This window comes from Dipodomys spectabilis, unplaced genomic scaffold, assembly GCF_019054845.1.
Source record: "Dipodomys spectabilis isolate Male_0828 unplaced genomic scaffold, ASM1905484v1 ptg000018l, whole genome shotgun sequence".
Classification (NCBI taxonomy): Eukaryota; Metazoa; Chordata; class Mammalia; order Rodentia; family Heteromyidae; genus Dipodomys; species Dipodomys spectabilis.
In genome coordinates, this window is record NW_024870695.1 from 13,266,595 (window position 1) to 13,285,670 (window position 19,076).

The 19,076-nt window shown below is 41.6% G+C and overlaps 1 protein-coding gene across 9 annotated transcripts in view; it reads right to left on the reverse strand.

Moving 5' to 3' along the window:
• Positions 1 to 19,076, reverse strand: part of Cdk12 (cyclin dependent kinase 12) — a 116,695-nt gene that overhangs the window by 83,456 nt on the left and 14,163 nt on the right. For all 9 annotated transcript variants that reach the window (XM_042671346.1, XM_042671343.1, XM_042671345.1 and 6 more), the window contains 4 exons: positions 12,194 to 12,370; positions 10,205 to 10,344; positions 6,739 to 6,909; positions 731 to 920 (listed from right to left, as the gene is read on the reverse strand). In XM_042671346.1, coding sequence (XP_042527280.1) covers positions 731 to 920; positions 6,739 to 6,909; positions 10,205 to 10,344; positions 12,194 to 12,370 — 678 coding nt within the window. The remainder of the gene's footprint in view (positions 1 to 730; positions 921 to 6,738; positions 6,910 to 10,204; positions 10,345 to 12,193; positions 12,371 to 19,076) is intronic.

The window sequence follows — 19,076 nt, forward strand, 5'->3', positions numbered from 1 at the left end:
AGCTGAGGGACAGCGCCCAGGCCCAAAGTTCAGGCCCCACGACTGGACCCAAAACAAAACAGAACTCAATGCATATTTCAATTTTCTTAGGGTCACAACATTGTTTATTGACTGATAAATAGTTCTCTGAAGATTCCTTTAGAATCTGAGTAGTTTTTGTGACAGTAATACAATCCTCAGAAAAGTACAACAAATACTTGTAAATAAAAGTCCTTAAGACTAGGAATGTGGCTCAATGATAGAGTGCTTGCCTAGTATTCATGAAGCCCTGGGTTCAATTCCTCAGTACCACATGAACAGAAAAAGCCCACTGGGCTCTGGTGGATCATGCCTGTAATCCTAGTTACACAGGAGGCTGAGATCTGAGGATGTTGGTTCAAAGCCAGCACAGGCAGGAAATTCCCCATGAGACTCTAATCTCCAATTAACTGCCAGAAAAGTGGAAGTGGTACTGTGGCTCAGATGGTAGAGTGCTAACCTTGAGTCAAAGAAGCCTTAGGACTGGCAAAAAAAAAAAAAGTCCTTATAATTCTTTTTCTGTACCTTTTCTTTACTAGCACTGAGAAGCACCATTGATAGAGTACTTAATTTTAAATTGTTCCTACGGTTCAAATACCAGATTCAGGTTAAACAGAAAAAAACTGTACTATTAGGTTTACTTACAATCCAATCCAATTGAATTCCTGAAACCCTGCAAGAGTAGTTAAACTTTATTTGGTTACTACATTACCTGTTGTTCAGCAAAATGTTGGAACACTTAATATCTCGATGCAGGAAATTCTTTTTGTGACAGTAATCCAATCCTTCCATAAGCTGTTTCATGAATGATTTGATATGGTCCTCAGAAAAGTGCACCAAACCAGATTCTAGCAGTCCCATTAAGTCATGGTCCATATACTCAAAGACAAGGTAAAAAGCACCTATAAAATGAAAACAATTACTTAAAAATTGAATTGTAAACAAATTTTGAAGTTGACCATGAACTCAAACAATGCTATGATTTTCTTTATTTTTTATTTTTTGGGTAGTGCTTCTGGGGCTTGAACTCAGAGCATTGGTCATGTTTTTGCTCAAGGCTAGTGCTCTATCACTTGACACACAGCTCTACTTCTGGATTTTGGTTGGTTAATTGGAGATAAAGAGTCTTATGGGGCTGGGAAGTTGGCTCAGTGGTAGAGTGCTTACCTTGTACACTTGAGGACCTGGGTTTGATTCCTTAGTACCACATAATCAGAAAAATTGTGAAGTAGCGCTGTGGCTCAAGTGACAGGGTGCCAGCCTTGAGCTAAAAAGCTGAGGGACAGTGCCCAGGTCTAGAGTTCAGCTCCCATGACCGACCCCCCCCCCCCCCCCCCGCAAAAAAGCGTGTTTCCTGCCCCAGCTGGCTTTGAACTGTAATCCTCATATCTCAGATTTCTGAGTAGCTATGATTATAGGTATGAACCACTGGAGCTTTTTTTCTTTTTTTGGTGTTAATGGGTTTGAACTCAAGGCATTGAGCTCTTGCTCAATGGAAGTTAACTGGAAGACCTGTCTGCCCAAGCTGGCTTGAGCCACATTTCTACTTCTGGCTTTTTGATGGTTAACTGGAGGTAACAGTCTCATGGACTTTCCTACCTGGTCTGGCTTTGAACTACAATCCTTAGATCTCAACCTCTTGAGTAGCTAGTTATAAGTGTGAGCCACTGGCACCCAGCCATAAGCATATTTTTGATAAGTCCATACTTCTCCTGTTTGTCAAGTTTGAGGCCAGCTGGGGCTACGTGGTAAGTTAAAGGCTAGCCAGGACTGCAACTCTTAAGAGCAAACTCAGGGTCCTCAAGGTTTTTAGGCAAGTGTGAGATCACTGGACTACATCTCTAGCCATTCAGTTAGATGGACTCATTGACTGATTGAGATTGACTGATACTGTGGTTTGAACTAAGGACCTCATAGTTTCTTTTTTAGAACTTTTTTTTTTTGTCGGTCGTGGGGCTTGAACTCTGGGCCTGAGCAATGTCCCTCAGCTCTTCAGCTCAACGCGAGCGCTCTACCACTTGAGCTACAGCACCACTTCCAAGGACCTCATAGTTTCTAAGTAGGCACACATCAATTTAGGAACCTCCAGTTCCTAGAAAAGTCTATGAGACTTTTTATCTTCAATGAACTACTCAGAAAAAGCTGGAAGTGGTGCTGTGGCTAAGGTGGTATTAAGCAAAAGAAGCTTGAGGATAGACTCCAGGCCCAGAGTTCAAGCCCAAGGACAGGCTTTGGACCTCAATCCTCAGATCTCAGTCTCTTGAGTAGCTAGGATTACAGGTACAAGCCACCAGAGCCCAGCATATATTCTTAATGTTGGGGAGAATACAGTAAGATAAGCATGACAATTTTCTTTCATAAAATGAACCTAATTTTAACTAAGGAAACTCCTTTGACTAATTCTTTTTTTTTTTTTTTTTTTTTAGTAATGGAGCTTGAACTCTGGGCCTGGGCACTGTCCCTGTGCTCTTCAGCTCAAGGTGAGAGCTCTACCGCTTGAGCCACAGCGCCACTTCCAGTTTTCTAGTGATGAATTGGAGATAAGAGTCTCATGGACTTTTCTGCCCTCTTCTGCTCGGGTTGGCTTTGAACCATGATCCTCAGATCTCAGCCTCCTCTGTAGCTAGGATTACAGGCATGAGCCACTGGCGCCCAGCTCCTTTGACTAATTCTATGTGTAAGTGATTATTAGGCTAGGGGTGTGTAGTTCAGAAGTAGACCACATTTTAGCACATGTGAGGCCCTGGGGTTAAATCCTAGCAACTAACAAATAATGAAATACAAGGTAAAGATGTATACATATACACACACACACAAACACAATGGTGTTCAGCTGGGCACTGGTAGCTCATGCCTATAATCCTAGCTACTCAGAAGTTGAGATCTGAGGATAGCAGTTCAAAGCCAGTCAGGCAGGAAAGTCCATGAGCCTCTTATCTCCAATTAACCACCAGAAAACCGGAAGCAATGATGTTGTGGCTCCAGTGGTAGAGTGCTTGCCTTGAGCTGAAGAGTAGAGGCCTAGGCCCAGAGTTCAAGCCTCACAACTGGACCCCCCCCCCCCCCAAAAAAAAAATCTGTACAAATATTGCTACTATCAGGCGTGGTGGCAAAACACTTCTAATTTCAGATATTTGTGAGAATGAGGCAGGAAGGTTGTTGCAGGTCCTAGCCAATCTACTAATGCCCCCATCCTCCAACTTCCCCTCAAAAAAAAAAAACAAGCCGGGCACTGGTGGCTCACGCCTGTAATCCTAGCTACTCAGGAGGCTGAGATCTGAGGATCGCGGTTCAAAGCCAGCCCGGGCAGGAGAGACCATGAGACTCCTATCTCCAATAAACCACCAGAAAACTGGAAGTGGTGCTGTAGCTCAGGTTGTAGAGCGCTCGCCTTGAGCTGAAGAGCTGAGGGACAGTGCCCAGGCCCAGAGTTCAAGCCCCATGACCGACAAAAAAAAAAAAAAAAGAAACTGAGTTTTTTTGTTTGTTTGTTCTTTTTTGTTTAAGCAGTTGTTTTGGTTTGGTTTTTTTTTTTTTTTTTTTTTGGGCAGAGCATAGGAGGGCCTTTCTATATTGCCAAGGCTGGACTTGAAGCCATGGGTTCAAGCAATACTGCAGGGTACTCATGGCTCACTTATGTAATCCTAGCTACTCAGAAGGCTGAGATACGAGACTCAAGGTTTGAAGCCAGCTAGGGCACAAAAGACCTCAAGACTCTCTCCCATCAGTCAGCAAAAAGTGAAGTAAAGGTTCAAGTGGTAAAGCACCATCGGTGAATGAAAAACAATCCTCCTGCCTTAGCCCCCTAAGTTGCTGGGGACAACATGCATGAATCACCATGCCAGGCTTGCATTAATTTTTAAAGTGGCAACTAAATGCCCAACACAGGCTTGTAAATTTGGTTTTATGCATTTTTAAGTCATAAAGGTATTTTACTGAGGATTTTCTCTTTTTTTTTGACAGTCCTTGGGCTTAAACTCAAGGGCTGGGCACTGTCCCTGAGCTTCTTTTGCTCAAGGCTAGAGCTCTATCACTTGAGCCATGGCATCACTTCTGGCTTTTTCTGTGTATGTGGTACTGAGGAATTGAATCTGGGGCTTCATGCATACTAGGCAAGCACTCTACCACTAAGCCACATTCCAGCTCTTTACTGAGGATTTATGACAAGCTATATACACAACACTTAGAACTATCTCAGTTATATTATAAAATATGTATAGTAAAGAAGCAAATGTACCAAAATGTTAATATTACAGTTATTTATATGGTGAGATACTGGGATGGGGTAGGAGGAAAGTATTTGCCATTTTTTCTTGATATTCTAGATTTTCAATTTTTTCACACATTATAGCCATTTTTACTTTTTTTGGGGGGAGGGGTTCCCCCCTTCTCTTCCTCTTTTTCTCTCTCACATTTCTGGCCTGGAGTATACTACATACTAGGTTAGCCTTTATCATCTTCCTAGCTTTAAAGAAATCCATCATCTTTTTTTTCTTTTTTTGCCAGTGCTAGGGTTTGATCTCAGGGCCTGGGCATTGTCCCTGAGCCTCTTTGTACTCAAGGCTAGCCCTCTACCACTTGAGCCACAGCACCACTTCCAGCTTTTTATGTTTATGTGGTACTGAGGAATTGAACTCAGGGCTTCATGCATTCTAGGCAAGCACGCTACACTAAGCTACATTCCCAGCCTCTAAATCAATTTTTTAGATTATATTAGTATTTCTTTAATTTAATCCTAAAAGTTCTATTTCCATTTTCTCATCTCTAAAATTCGTTTAGACAAATAACTATAAAGAAAATAGGGGGATTGGGCTGGGAAGGTAGCTCAGTAGTAGAGCTTGCCTTGCATGCTTGAGGCCCTGGGTTCGATTCCTCAGCACCACGTAAGCAGAAAGAAAAAAAAAAGCCAGAAGTGGTGCTGTGGCTCAAGTGGTAGAGTGATAGCCTTGAGCTGAAGAGCTGAGGGACAGCGCCCAGGCCCAGAGTTCAGGCCCCACAACCGGACTTTAATTCACAATCTCCCTGCCTAGCCTCGAGAGTGCAGGGATTAGAGACATGTTCTACCAAGTCTGGTATATTCCGTAACTGTATCGGTGTGAAACAATAATAGTATGTGGCACATAAGTGATAGCCAGGAGGAATAATCTAAAAATAGTAAGTGTGGGATTTAATAGCCATTAAGGTTTTATGTTTTAGCTTAAAAAAGAAAACAAAAGCCTCAAAATTAGGATGGGGGACTTGAGGGATTTAGCATAGTCATACTAGAGCATTGCTAGAATGCAAAGGACTCTAGGATCAGAGCTGGGTACCAGTGGCTCATACCTGTTACCCTAACTACTCAGGAAACTGAGAACTGAGGACTAGTGGTTCATGCCTGTAATCCTAACTACTCAGGAGGCTGAGATCTGAAAACTGTGGTTCAAAGCCAGCCCAGGCTGGAAAGTCCATGACACTCTTTTTGTTGTTGTTTATTTTTTATTTTTATTTTTTTGGGTCCGGTCATGGGGCCTGAACTCTGGGCCTGGCCATCAGCTCTTCAGCTCAAGGCTAGTGCTCTACCACTTGAGCCACAGCGCCACTTTCTGGCTTTTTTCTTTTTGCTTATGTGGTGCTGAGGAATAGAACTCAGAGCCTCATACATGCAAGGCAAGCACTCTACCACTGAGCCACCTTCCCAGCCCTCCATGACACTCTTATCTCTAACCACCAGAAAACTGGAAGTGGTGCTGTGGCTCAAGTGGCAGAGTGCTAGACTTGAGCTGAAGAGCTCAGGGACAGCACCCAGGTTCAGAGTTCAAGCCCTACAACTACAAACCCTCCCCCCACCCCCACCAAAAAAAAAAAAAGACAAAACAAAAAATCCTGGGAATGATTGGAAGATAATTTAATGTTGTTTATCTGCTGACTTTATTGAGTGTTCACAGCAGATTCCACCTACCTAAAGCATATTTACTAATGACTTTTAAAAGTATAAAGTGTTGGGCTGTGAATGTGGCTTAGTGGCAGAGTGTTGATCTGGCATACAAGAAGCCCTAGGTTTGATTCCTCAGTTCCATGTAACAGAAAAAGCCAAAAGTGGTGCTGTGGCTTGAGTGTATGCTTTTGCACTGAGCAAAAGAAGCTCAGGGTCAGTACCTAGAGCCTGAGTTCTAGCCCCGGACTGCCCCCCCCCACAAAAAAAGTATAAAGTATTTATTAATGAAGGAATATTTTATAAAATCAGCAGTAATTAATATAAAGCAATCTGCTATTTTCTTTTTTTTTTAAAGGACAGGTCTCCATATATAGCCAACTAAGCCTTGAACTCACTATTAGCATAGGCTTGCCTTGACCATTTGATTTTTCCTGATTCAGCACTGGGATTACAGAATGCCCCACCACACTCAGCTTCCTCTGCCAACACTGTAATTCCAACATGGATCAGAAAGTTAGACTTTAGTATAATATATTTAAAAAGTTCCCAGATTGTGACAGAGTGACAAGAGGGTATGTGATAGAGGTGGAAGAGATTGAGGTTGACAGGGTACATTGTATGCATGTATGGAAATGTCTCAACTAAATCCCCCTTGTACAACCGATAAAGCTCCTATAGAAACTGAAGGTATGGCTGAAGGGGTAGAGTGCCTACCCAGCAAGCATAATGCCCCTCAGTTCAAACCCCAGTAAGAAAAATTAATTTGTACCAATCAACCCTGTAGAAACCTAACTGGTTTCTAGTACCTTTGTCCTTCTTGAAATCCAGTGCATCTTGTTTATCTGTCACAATTTCCTTCATGTTAACAACGCTTCGGTGGATTAGCTGACGAAGAATTTTGATCTCACGAATGGCTGTAATTGGGAAGCCTTCTTTCTCATTGTCTAGTCTCACCTTCTTCAGAGCTACTAGTTCTCCTGCCAAAACAAATTCAAGTTATTATCATTATCAATTATCATTTTAAGCTATCATCATAAACCATTCCTTGCTCTCTCAGACTTAATATCTATTTTAATTTTTTTTAAGGTTCTGGTCCTTTTATTTGAGTCATGGGACCTGAACTTTGGGCCAGGTACATGTGAAGCATAAATTCTCTCAGTGATTCTGGGGTTGAAATGCAGGTCCTCACATATATCCAGCAAGAGTTTTAACAGTTGAGTCACACCCCCAACTATATTAGCTTGCCTTTCTGTCTTTCTTCTTTTCTTTTTCTTTCTCTTTCTTTCCTTCCCTTCCCTTTCATTCCCCCCCCCCCCCTTCCTCTTCCCCTTCCTTTTTTTTTGAAAATGGTACTGGAGCTTGAACTCAGGACCAAACATTCTCCCTTGGTTTTTTCATTCAAGGCTGGGTATTCTACTAGAGCCAGTGGGAGTGGATGAGTGCTTAACTAGAGGTAAGTCTCACAGACTATTCTGCCCAGGCTGGCTTTGAACCTCAATCCTCAGATCTCCACCCAATAGCTAGGATTACAGTCATGAGGCAACAGCACTTAGATGCCAGAAACTCTTACTTAGCTTCTTCACTCAAGGCTAGAGTTCTAATATTTGAGCCACAGGTCTCAAATACAAGCTTTTTGCTGGTTAAACTGAGATAAGAGTGTGATAGATTATCTGCAGGGGGGGTGGTTTCAAGACGAGATACTCAGATTTCACCCTCTTCAGTAGCTAGGATTACAGGTATGAGCCACCAGTGCCCTGCTCATGTTTTTTGTTTTTGTTTTTTGGGTTTTTTTTAATCCTCTTCAAAATTCCTAGGAAGCTATAAATGTTTACAAAGGACAACAAAAAAGGACAAGGTTACAACTCAGTAATAGTGTGCTTTCTTTTCTTTTTTTTTAACTACTTTGAGCCACAGCTCTACTTCCTTTTTCTGGTAATTAACTGGAGATAAGAGTCTCATGGACTTTCCCACTTGGTCTTTGAGCTCAATCCTCAGATCACAGCCTCCTTAGTGGCTAGGGTTACAAGTGTATGCCATGCTCAGCTGATAGTGTGCTTTCCGAGCATGCTTGGGGTCCTAGGGGCCCTGGGTTCAATCCCCACCACACACACAAACAAAAACCCAAAACAAAAAAACATCATAATGAAAAACAAAAAAGGAGGATCCGCAGGCTGGGAAGGCGACTCAGTGGTAGAGTGCTTGCCTTGCATGCCTGAGGCCCTGGGTTCGATTCCTCAGTACCACATAAGCAGAAAAAGCCAGAAGTGGTGCTGTGGCTCAAGTGGTAGAGCACTAGCCTTGAGCTGAAGAGCTGAGGGACAGTGCATGCCCAGGCCTAGAGTTCAGGCCCCACAACGACCAAAAAAAAAGAAGAAAAAAAAAAAAAAAGGAGGATCCTCCCCACCCTGTGTGCTGGGGACTGAACCCGGTTTCTCACAAATGCTAGTCTGCTAGTCAAGTGTTCAACCACTGAACTGATCAGGAGAGTTTTTGGTTTTGTTTTCTTTTTGCCAGTCTTGGGACTTGGAAGTCAGGGCCTGGGCACTGTCCCTGAGTTTCTTTTTGCTACTTGAGCCACAGTGCCACTTCCGGCTTTTTCTATTTCTATGGAATTGAGGAACCCTTTATGTATTCTAGGCAAGCTCTCTACCACTAAGCCATATTCCCAGTCCCTAGAGAGTTTTATTTTTATTTTTCTGTTGGTCGTGGGGCCTAAATTCTGGGCCTAGGCACTGTCCCTCAGCTCTTCAGCTCAAGGCTAGTGCTCTACCACTTGAGCCACAGAGCCATTTCCAGCTTTTCCTGCTTTTGTGGTGCTGAGGAATCGAACCCAGATCGTCATGCATGCAAGGCAAGTACTCTACCACTGAGCTACCTTCCCAGCCCCCTGGAGAGTTTTAATATAATAATATACAGATAGTCCTGTATATCTGCAATTCCAAATAAATACATAAAAATATTTGAATGAAGAAAATACTTTATCTGTACTGAACATGTGCAGACTTTTTGACTCATCTTTAAAGTATAAAAATTATTTACTTACTATTATGCCTTGTATTACATATTAAAAGTCTGGCTCTGATGGCCAGGTGCTAATGGCTTACGTCTGTTATCCTAGCTACTCAGGAAGCTACTCAGAACTGCGATCTGAGGATCATAGTTCCAAAGCCAGCCAAGTTTCTTATCTTTAATCACCAAAAAAGCCAGAAGTGGAGCTGTCGCTCAAGTGCTAGAGCACTAGCTTTGGACAAAAAAAAAAACAAAACCCCAAAACAAAACAAAAAATAACTCACCAAAAAAAACAGAAGTGAAGCTGTGGCTCAAAGTCATAGACCATTATTAGCCTTGAGCAAATGATATCAGGGACAGAGCCCAGGCTCTGAGTTCAAGCCCTAAGACTGGAACACAAAAAAAAGTACTCCAGAGATGACTTACCAGAGGATGTGTGGAGACTATATGCAAATACTATGCCATTTTATTTAAGGAATTTAAGCAAATTTACCAATTTTGATATTCAAGGGTCCTGGAAGCAATCTCTCATGGAAACTGAGGGATGGTTACTACTACTTTTTTTTTTTTTTTTTTGGTTGGTCATGTGGCTTGAACTCTGGGTTTGGGCACCGTCCCTGAGCTCTTCAGCACAAGGCGAGAGCTCTACCGCTTGAGCCACATCACCACTTGTGGTTTTCTAGTGGTTTTATTGGAGATAAGAGTCTCGGACTTTCCTGCCAGGGATGGCTTTGAACTGTGATCCTCAGATCTCAGCCTCCTGAGTGCCCGGCTGGTTATTATTTTTGTGAAAAATTTCTTTCAGAGACAAACTTAGAACATAAAATTTACTTTTACCAAATTCATTTAAAACATTAGTATTGATAAATTGCTAAGTTTCTGACATCAAGGATTCTGTGGCACAGGCTTGGGGGCATGGCTCAAGTGGTAAACTATCTGCCTTGCAAATGTGAAGTCCTGAGTTTAATCTCAGTATTTCCAAGAAAAACAGGAATTTGAGGAAACATTTTTTTTTCAGTCAGTTGTGGGGTTTGAACAGGGGGCCTGGATGCTATCTTGAGCTCTTTTTGCTCAAGACTAGTGCTCCACCACATTAGCCAAAGTGCCACTTCCAGTTGTCTGGTAGTTAATTGGAGATAAGAGTATCATAGACTTTCCTGCCCTGATTGGCTTTGAGCCACAATCCTCAGATCTCAGCCTTCTGAGCAGCTAGGATTACAAGCACGAGCCAACAGCGCTCAGCTTGATGGCACATTTATTTACCTGTGTCTTTGTCCTTGGCTTTATATACTTGGCCATAGGTTCCCTCTCCAATAATCCCAATTATGTCAAACTTGTCCACACAGCGTTTCCCCCAATCACTCTCTGTTTGTCTTCTTTCTCCATAACGAGGACAACAAATTCTAAAATAAAAACAGCAAAAGTTATTTTTTAGTTAGATTTCCGTGGCTCTTCTGTTATTGAAATGATATAAAGTATTTTAAGCAGTCTCTCACAGTATCTAAGACAAAATCTGGCTTCAGAAAAATAGGATCAAACAATACATTTGTTGCTTGCTTATTTTCTTTCTTTTTTGTCAGCCATGGGGCATAAACTCTGGGCCTGGGCGCTATCCCTGAGCTCTTCAACTCAAGGCAAGTGCTCTACCAGTTGAGCTAAAGCACAACTTCTGGTTTCCTGGTGGTTAATTGGAGATAAGTATCTCAGGTACTTTTCTGCTCAGGCTGGCTTTGAACTGTGATCCTCAGATCTCAGCCTCCAGAGTAGCTAGGATTACAGGTGCGAGCTACTGGCACCCAGCTTGATGCTTACTTTCTGAACTCTCAAGAAGTGGCTACATCTATAAAATAGGAATGTACCTCAGTGGTTGAGTTTGCCTGGCATGTACAGGAACCTGAGCTCAGTACTCAGAACCATTAATAATATCTATATCTATATATTTTTTTGGGTCCAGTGGTGGGGCCTGAACTCTGGGCCTGGGCACTGTCCTTCAGCTCTTTAGCTCAAGGCTAGCGCTCTACCACTTGAGCCACAATGCTACTTCCGGCTTTTTTCTTTTTGCTTATGTGGTGCTGAGGAATCAAAGCCAGGGCCTCATGCATGCAAGGCAAGTGCTTTACCACTGAGCCACCTTCCCAGCCCACACTAATAATATCTATAAAGTAAGTGGCAACTATTTTTATAAAGAGAAAAATGTTAACAATCATAAGATCAGAATCAGCTCATAATATATTAATGTTGGGCTAGTAATGTGGCTTAGTGATAACGTGCTTGCCTAGCATGCATGAAATGCCTAGCATGCATGAAGCCCTGGGTTTGATTCCTCAGTACTTCATAAACAGAATAAGCCAGAAGTGGCGTTGTGGCTCAAGTGGTAGGTAGAGTGCAAGCCTTGAGCAAAAAAAGCTCAAGAACAGTACCCATGCCCCAAGTTCAAGCCCCAGGACTAGGAGGAAAAAAAGAAAAAATATATATAAATGTAGTCATTTATATGAGACAGAAGCTTAAAAGTCCAACTTATTAATTTATTATTAATGTGCATATAGTTGATATATTCTAAATTGAAACTTTTTTTTTTTTGGTCCATTGTGAGGCTTGAACTCTGGGCTTGGACGCTGTCCCTGCGTTCGTCAGTTCAAGGCGAGTGCTCTACCGCTTCAGCCACAGCGCCACTTACGGTTTTCTAGTGGTTTTATTGGAGATAAGAGTCTCACAAACTTTCCTGCCCAGGCTGGCTTTGAACCATGATCCTCAGATCTCAGCCTCCTGAGTAGCTAGGATTACAGGCATGAGCCACCAGGGCCTGTTTTTTTTTTTTTTTTAAACTTTTTGCTCACACCTGTAATCCTAGCTATTCAGGAAGCTGAAATCCAGAGGATCAATTCAAAGCCAGACTGCCCAGAAAATCCAAGGGACATCTTCTCCAAAATAACCAGCCAAAACCTTGTCCAGAGACATAGCTCAAGTATGCAAGCCAAGTAAGCATGAGGTCCAGTGTTCATATTCCAGTTTCAGAAAACAAAACAAAGGATAAGATTATATATCCTGACTTGGGTATTTGCTTTTCTGAAAACAGCGTCTATGGATGCAAAAGCCTTTGGAGAAAGGCTTTTGTCCATAAAAATAAAATACAAAACAGGATCAAACTTCTATAATCTTACTACATAGGTTTTGGAAGAAACGTGATAGTTGGGCCCACAAGCAAGGATAAAATTTAAGAATAATTAAGGGTGGATAACTCCAAAAACTTACTTTGGTCTCTTTTTATATGGTTGCTGAGGTGGTGTAATTGCTTTTGGCTCTGGAGAGTCTGGGGGAGATGAATCCCCACCAGGGAGCTCTGGAGGAAGAGGGAGGTCTGTGAGTAAATGACGTGTCCTCTGTTCCTTCTCTTTCTTTGCAGGTTTTGAAGGAAGTGTTTCTTTTGGACTAAACAGAGGAAAAGAGAAAAAAAGTTATAATTACTTAAGATTTTGCTATTAAAAAAAGAATATGCCAAGCTATTAAGATTATAAAGTTTTTACTTTTTTTGTGCTACTAGGATTTGAACTCAAAGCCTTATATTTGCTGAGCTGGCACTTTATCTACTGACTTTATTTTCTTAAAGAATCCTAGTATTCACAACAGGGTTAGTCTGATCCTATATTTACACTTCCATGTGGCAGGGATGAAAGACATATGGCCATCACATTTAACTTTCCATTTGTTGAGAAGGTGGTCTTGTGAACCTTTTTCTCTGGACTTGTCTCAAACTATGGTCTTCCTAATCTCCACCTTGAATAATTAGGATTACAGGGGTAAACCACCATATGAGTTGTTTGTGTATTTATTTATAAAGCTGAAATATAAACTCATGGTCTTGATAAATGAAGATTTTATTTTTTAAAAAACCTGCCAAGAGCTGGGCACTGGTGGCTCATGCCTGTAATCCTAGCTATTCAGGAGACTGAGATCTGAGGATCATGGTTCAAAGCCAGCCGGGCAGAAAAGTCTGTGAGACTCTGATCTCCAATAAGCTACTGGAAAACCAAACCGGAGGTGGCGCTGTGGCTCAAGAGGTAGAGCGCTTGCCTTGAGCTGAAGAATGCAGGGACAGCGCCTAGGCCCAGAGTTCAAGCTCCATGACCCACCAAAAACAAACAAACAAACAAACTTGCCAAGCCAGCTGCCACTCTCAAGGACTTTCCTGCCCAGGCTGGCTTTGAACCGTGATCCTCAGATCTCAGCCTCTTGAGTAGCTAGGGTTACAGGCATGAGCCACCAGCACCCTGGCAGGATATTTCAAAGCCAGCCTGGGAAGGAAAGTGCCTAAAACACTTCTCTTTAATTAACCTTCAAAAAGCCAAAAGAAAAGGTGGTAGAGCACCAGCCTTGAGTGAAAGAGCCAAGCCAGAGCAGGAGATCATGAGTTCAAGCTCAGTATCAGAACAGAGAAACAAAACAAAAATAACCTGTTAAATTTAAGAAATGTCAGTCACAAATTTAACTGAATTATTTCTGTTATACTGACAGTATTGGACTAGGAATGTGACTTAGTGGTAGAGTGTTTGCCTCACATGCGTGAAGCCCTGGGTTCAATTCCTTAGTACCATATATACAGAAAAAGCCAGAAGTAGCACTGTAGCTCAAGTGGTAGAGTGCTAGCCTTGAGCAAAAGAAACTTGAGTTCAAGCCCCAGCACTGGCAAAAAACAAAAAAAGAAAACAAAACAAATCCCTTATAATACCGATGCTTTTCTATTTAATCAGATGCTTTTCTATTTAATAAGACTGATGGAAATTTATTTTTTTGGTGCTGATACTAGAGCTTAAACTCAGTGCCTGGGCAGTCCTCCTAGCTTTACTGAAACTCACTTCTATTTTTTTTTTTCCGTTGTTGTTGTTGCTGTTTTGTTTCTTTCTTTTTTGTCAGTCAAGGGGCTTGAACTCTGGGCCTGGGCGCTGTCCTTCAGCTCTTCAGTTCAAGCCTAGTGCTCTACCACTTGAGCCACTGCACCACTTCTGGCCTTTTCTGTTTATGTGATGCTAAGGAATCGAACCCAGGGCCTCATTCATGCAAGATAAGCTTTCTACCACTAAGCCACCTTCCCAGCCCCTCACTTCTATTTTTAGTGTTTTGTTTTTGGTATTTCTTATTTTTTGGTCTGTCACGGGGCTTTAACTCAGGGCCTGGCACTATTCTTGAGCTCTTTTTGCACTCTTATCACAGGTTTTCTGGTGGTTAATTGGAGATAAGAGCCTCATGGACTTTCCTGCAGGCTGGCTTCAAACCACGATCCTCAGATCTCTGCCATCAGAGTAGGTAGGTTTACAGAAGGAATCACTTTTGAAAGATTTAATATCTGGTATTTCAAATAAACAAAAAAACTATAATATAAAAGTAATATCAATGTAACTGTTTACCACATCTAAAGTCATCTAAACCAGGCACTGGTGGCTCATGTCTGTAACCCTAAGCTACTTAGGAAGCGGAGATCTGAGGATTAAGGTCCAAAGCCAGTCCGGGTAGGAAAGTCCATGAGACTCTTAATCACCAAAAAAACAGAAGTGGAGCTGTGGCTCAAAGTTCAGGGACAGTGCCCACGCGCCAAGTTCAAGTTTGATGACTGACAAGAAAAAGAAAAAAAGAAGAAAACCAAACACATGGGGAAAAAATTACAAATAAAAATTTCAGATATGGTCATTCCTTTATCAATTTGAATTTGAGTGTGTGTGTGTGTGTGTGTGTGAGAGAGAGAGAGAGAGAGAGAGAGAGAGAGAGAGAGAGAGAGACAGAGTGAGAGAGAGAAAGAAACAGAGAATTAGTTGTGGGGCCTGAGCACTGTCCCTGAGCTTTTGTGCTAAAGGCTAGTTACTGCTTTACCACTTGAGCCACAGCTTCACTTCCAGTATTTTGCTAATTGGAGATAAAAGTCTTATTGGGTGGGTGCCAGTGGCTCCTGCCTGTAATCCTAGCTACTCAGGAGGCTGAGATCTGAGGGTGGAGGTTCAAAGCCAACGTGGGCAGTAAAGTCCTTGAAAGACTTTTATTTCCAATAAACCACTCAGAAAACTGGAAGTGGCACTGTGGCACAAGTGATAGAGCTCCAGCCTTGAGCTGAAGAGCTCAAGGACAGTGCTCAGGCCCAGAGTTCAAGCCCCACAACGGACCAAAAAAAAAAAAAAGTCATAAACTTTTCTTGTCCACGCTGGCTTCAAACTGCAATCCTTAGATTTCAGCTTCTGTGAAGCTAGGATTACAGGCATAAGCCACCAGCACCCACCTTTTCTTTACCAAATTTCGTTCTTCCTAAAATTATAGATTTCTACTGAGATGAAGAAAAAAATATTTATCAAGTGTATCACTCTAACTCAAAATTCAGGAAGCCTACTCATTAAACAATAGACAAGAGCCCAACAATTTAACAACAATCTATTACTAATAATATGGAAAGAACTTAGGAAAAGGAAACAGTATTTGTTTGTATTTAACAAGAATACATTAAAACTAATTAAAAATTGTTTGAAACCACCCTATTTATTTGGAAATTGTCAACTAACAGTAATCTGAAAAACAAATCTCAGCCTAAAAATATAATAAAGAAAAAGGGTCCAAACACCAACTTGAGAATCATTAATCCTGGTAGCAGGATTCACAAAACCTGCCAATCACAGTTGTCAGATTGGGAACAATAGCACAGTTTTCTCGGATTAGATAGATAAACACACACACACACACACACACACACACACACACACACACACACACACACACACACACACACACACACACACACACACACACACACACACACACACACACACACACACACACACACACACACACCTACCTTTTGTACAGGTATTGGGGCTTGAACTTACAACTAATCTCTTGCTTTTTCCACTGGAGGCTTGCTTGTGCTCTACAATCTGAACCATACCTCCTCTTCTGGCTTAAATGAGGCTTTTCTGGTCCCTCATGTTAACAGAAGGTTAAAAAGAGCTAAGAATTTCAGCACCCTTCCAACGTCCTCCAATTAAAAAAAAAATAGTCATAAAAGACAGGTGCCAGTGGCTCATGCTTATAATACTACTACTCAAGAAGCTAATGAAAAGTCACACATACACACACACACACACGTCCATGAAAGATATTTTACCTGAATAATTCCTAGAACTATAAGGAATAGTAAGGGAATAATATCCCTTACAATATCTATTTTATTTTTTTGTGCCATTACTGGGACTTTAACTCATGGCCTCACACACACTTGTTTGGCTTTTTACTCACAACTGATGCTCTACCAACATTTAAATAAGCACCATTTATTGATTATATTCTGGGTTTTAGGCAATAAAAAGATATGTATGCCATATTCTCTTAATTTAAGCTGTTGTAGTCTCAAGAAGAAAAAGTTGTAAGGAAAATAAATGAATCTTTTATCAAGCTTTAAGTTGTCTTTTAGCAAAGTTCTTTCAGTGGGGTGTGAAGGAGGGGTCCTGAGGCTTGAACTCTGAACTTTTTGCTCAAAGCTAGTATTATACTACTTGAACCACAGTTCCATTTTGCAGGGGGTGGAGGGAGCCTTACTTGTAGATAAGAGTATCACAGACTTTCCTGTCTGGGCTGGCTTTGAACCACAGCCCTCAGATCTCAAGCCTCCTAAGTAGTTAGAATTAAGTGCACAAGCCACTCATGCCTAGGCAGCAAAGATTTTGTATAAAACAAAACTATTTTTTATGTCAAACAGGAACGGCTGACACATGGATACAATAGAAAAAAATGCTCCAGGATTGACATTATGTATGTGTATATAAATATGCATTTTTATATATTACATACATATATATTATATAACTGATAATAGAAATCTTAATTTCCATCTTTTTACCTTCAATAATTTATGTACATATGGAAAACAACTGATAATCACATTTAAATATAAGTACAAAAATAAAATAAAATAAATATAAGTACATTGACCAAGAAAATAAGACATTTGGCTGGGAAGGTGGCTCAGTGGTAAAGAGCTTGCCTTGCATGCATGAGGCCCTGGGTTCGATTCCTCAGCATCACATAAACAGAATAGGCCAGAAGTGGCACAGTGGCTCAAGTGGTAGAGCACTAGGCTTGAACTGAAGAGCTGAAAGACAGCGCCCAGGCCCAGAGTTCAAGCCCCTTGACCGACAAAAAAGAAACAAACAAACAAAAAAAAACCTTCTGAATTAGGCACTAGTGGCTCATGCCTGCAATCCATGACTGACAAAAAAAAGAAACAAGAAAAATACGATATTTTTTTTATTTATTATTTTTTTTTGTCAGTCATGAGGCTTGAACTCTGGGCCTGGGCGCTGTCCCTGTACCCTTCACCTCAAGGTGAGCACTCTACCACTTGAGCCACAGTACCACTCCCGGTTTTCTAGTGGTTTATTGGAGATAAAGAGTCTCATGGACTTTCCTGCCCGGGCTGACTTTGAACCCTGATCCTAAGATCTCAGCCTCCTAGTAGCTAGGATGACAGGTGTGAGCCACGGTGCCTGGCTTCTAAAAATTTTTCTACATGAAAAGATTCTGCTTTTTCTAAGTCCTCAAGTAAGAGAATTAATATATACCTATTTATATTAGAAATAATGTGAAACTTTTCATTAAAAATCAGATTGAAGGGGCTGGGAAGGTGGCTCAGTGGTAGAGCGCTTGCCTTGCATGCCTGAGGCCCTGGGTTCGATTCCTCAGCACCACATAAGCAAAAAGAAAAAAGCCGGAAGTGGCGCTGTGGCTCAAGTGGTAGAGCACTAGCCTTGAGCTGAAGAGCTGAGGGACAGCGCCCAAACCCAGAGTTCAGGCCCCACGACCGGACCCCAAAAAAAAAAAAAATCAGATTGAAGCCGGACACTGCAGCTCACGCCTGTCATCCTAGCTACTAAAGAGGCTGAGATCTGAGAATTACGGCTTGAAGCCAATTTGAGAAGAAAACTCAATTAGATTCTTATTTCCAATTAACCACCCAAAAAAGTGGAGCTGTTGTTAAGTAGTAGAGCACTACCCTTGAGCACAAAAGCTCAAGGACTGTGCCAGGCCCTGAGTTCAAGCACCAGGACCAGCACATAAAAATAAAAAAAGAAAATCAGATTGGCCACTATTATTAGTAATGAAGTCATTCTTATGCTCATTCATTTTATTTTTGTGCTGGTCTTGGGCTTGAACCCCAAAGCCTGAGTTCTGTCCCTGAGTTATTTTGTGGGAGGAGGTCCCAGGGGTTGAATTCAGAGCCTGGGAGTTGTTCCTTTTTGCTCAAGGCTAGTAATCTTCCATTTGAGCCAGTCACTGCTCCACTTCTTTAGTGCTTAAATTGGAGATAAAGAGCTTCACCAACTTTTCTGCTTGTGTTTGGCTTTGAACTGCAACACTCAGATCTTTTGCCTACTGAGTAGCTAGGATTACAGGTGTGAAACACAAGTGCTAGCTATCCTTAAGCTTTTTTACTCAAGGATAATATTCTACCACTTGAACCACAGCTCCACTTTCATCTTTTTGGTGGTTAATTAGACATAAGAGTATCATGGACTTTCCTGCCTGGGCTTGCTTTGCATCTCAATCTTCAGATCTCAGCCTCCTGAGTAGTCAGGATTACAAACATGAGCCACTGGCACCTGGCTCAGAATCATTCTTTAAAATACTCCATAGATAGCTATAGTGATGTATATCTGTAGTCTCAGAGGCTTTAACTCAGTTCTGGTGGGCATCGCATCAGCTGAAGAAGGATGACTTGAGCCTAGCAGCTTGAGGACATGACAAGCAACAACTGCAGGACCCTGGCTCAAAATACAAAATAAATCCAGGCACTGATGAGTCAAGCCTGTAAGTCTACCTACCCAGGAGGCTGAGACCTAGAGGATCATGGTTTGAAATCAGGGCATTAAGATTTCATCTCAAATTAAACAACAAAATGGCAAACTAGAACAGGACTCAACTGATAGAGTGCCAACCATGAGCAAGTAAAATAATCTTTTCCTTATTGTTCTTTCCATACTATACTTATACTTCCTATGTTCTGAATAGACCTCAAGGCTAAAGTGAACCATCATTCAAACTACTGATGTCACCAAGAAAGTAATAGAGGTTTAGCCGGGCACCAGTGGCTCACGCCTGTAATCCT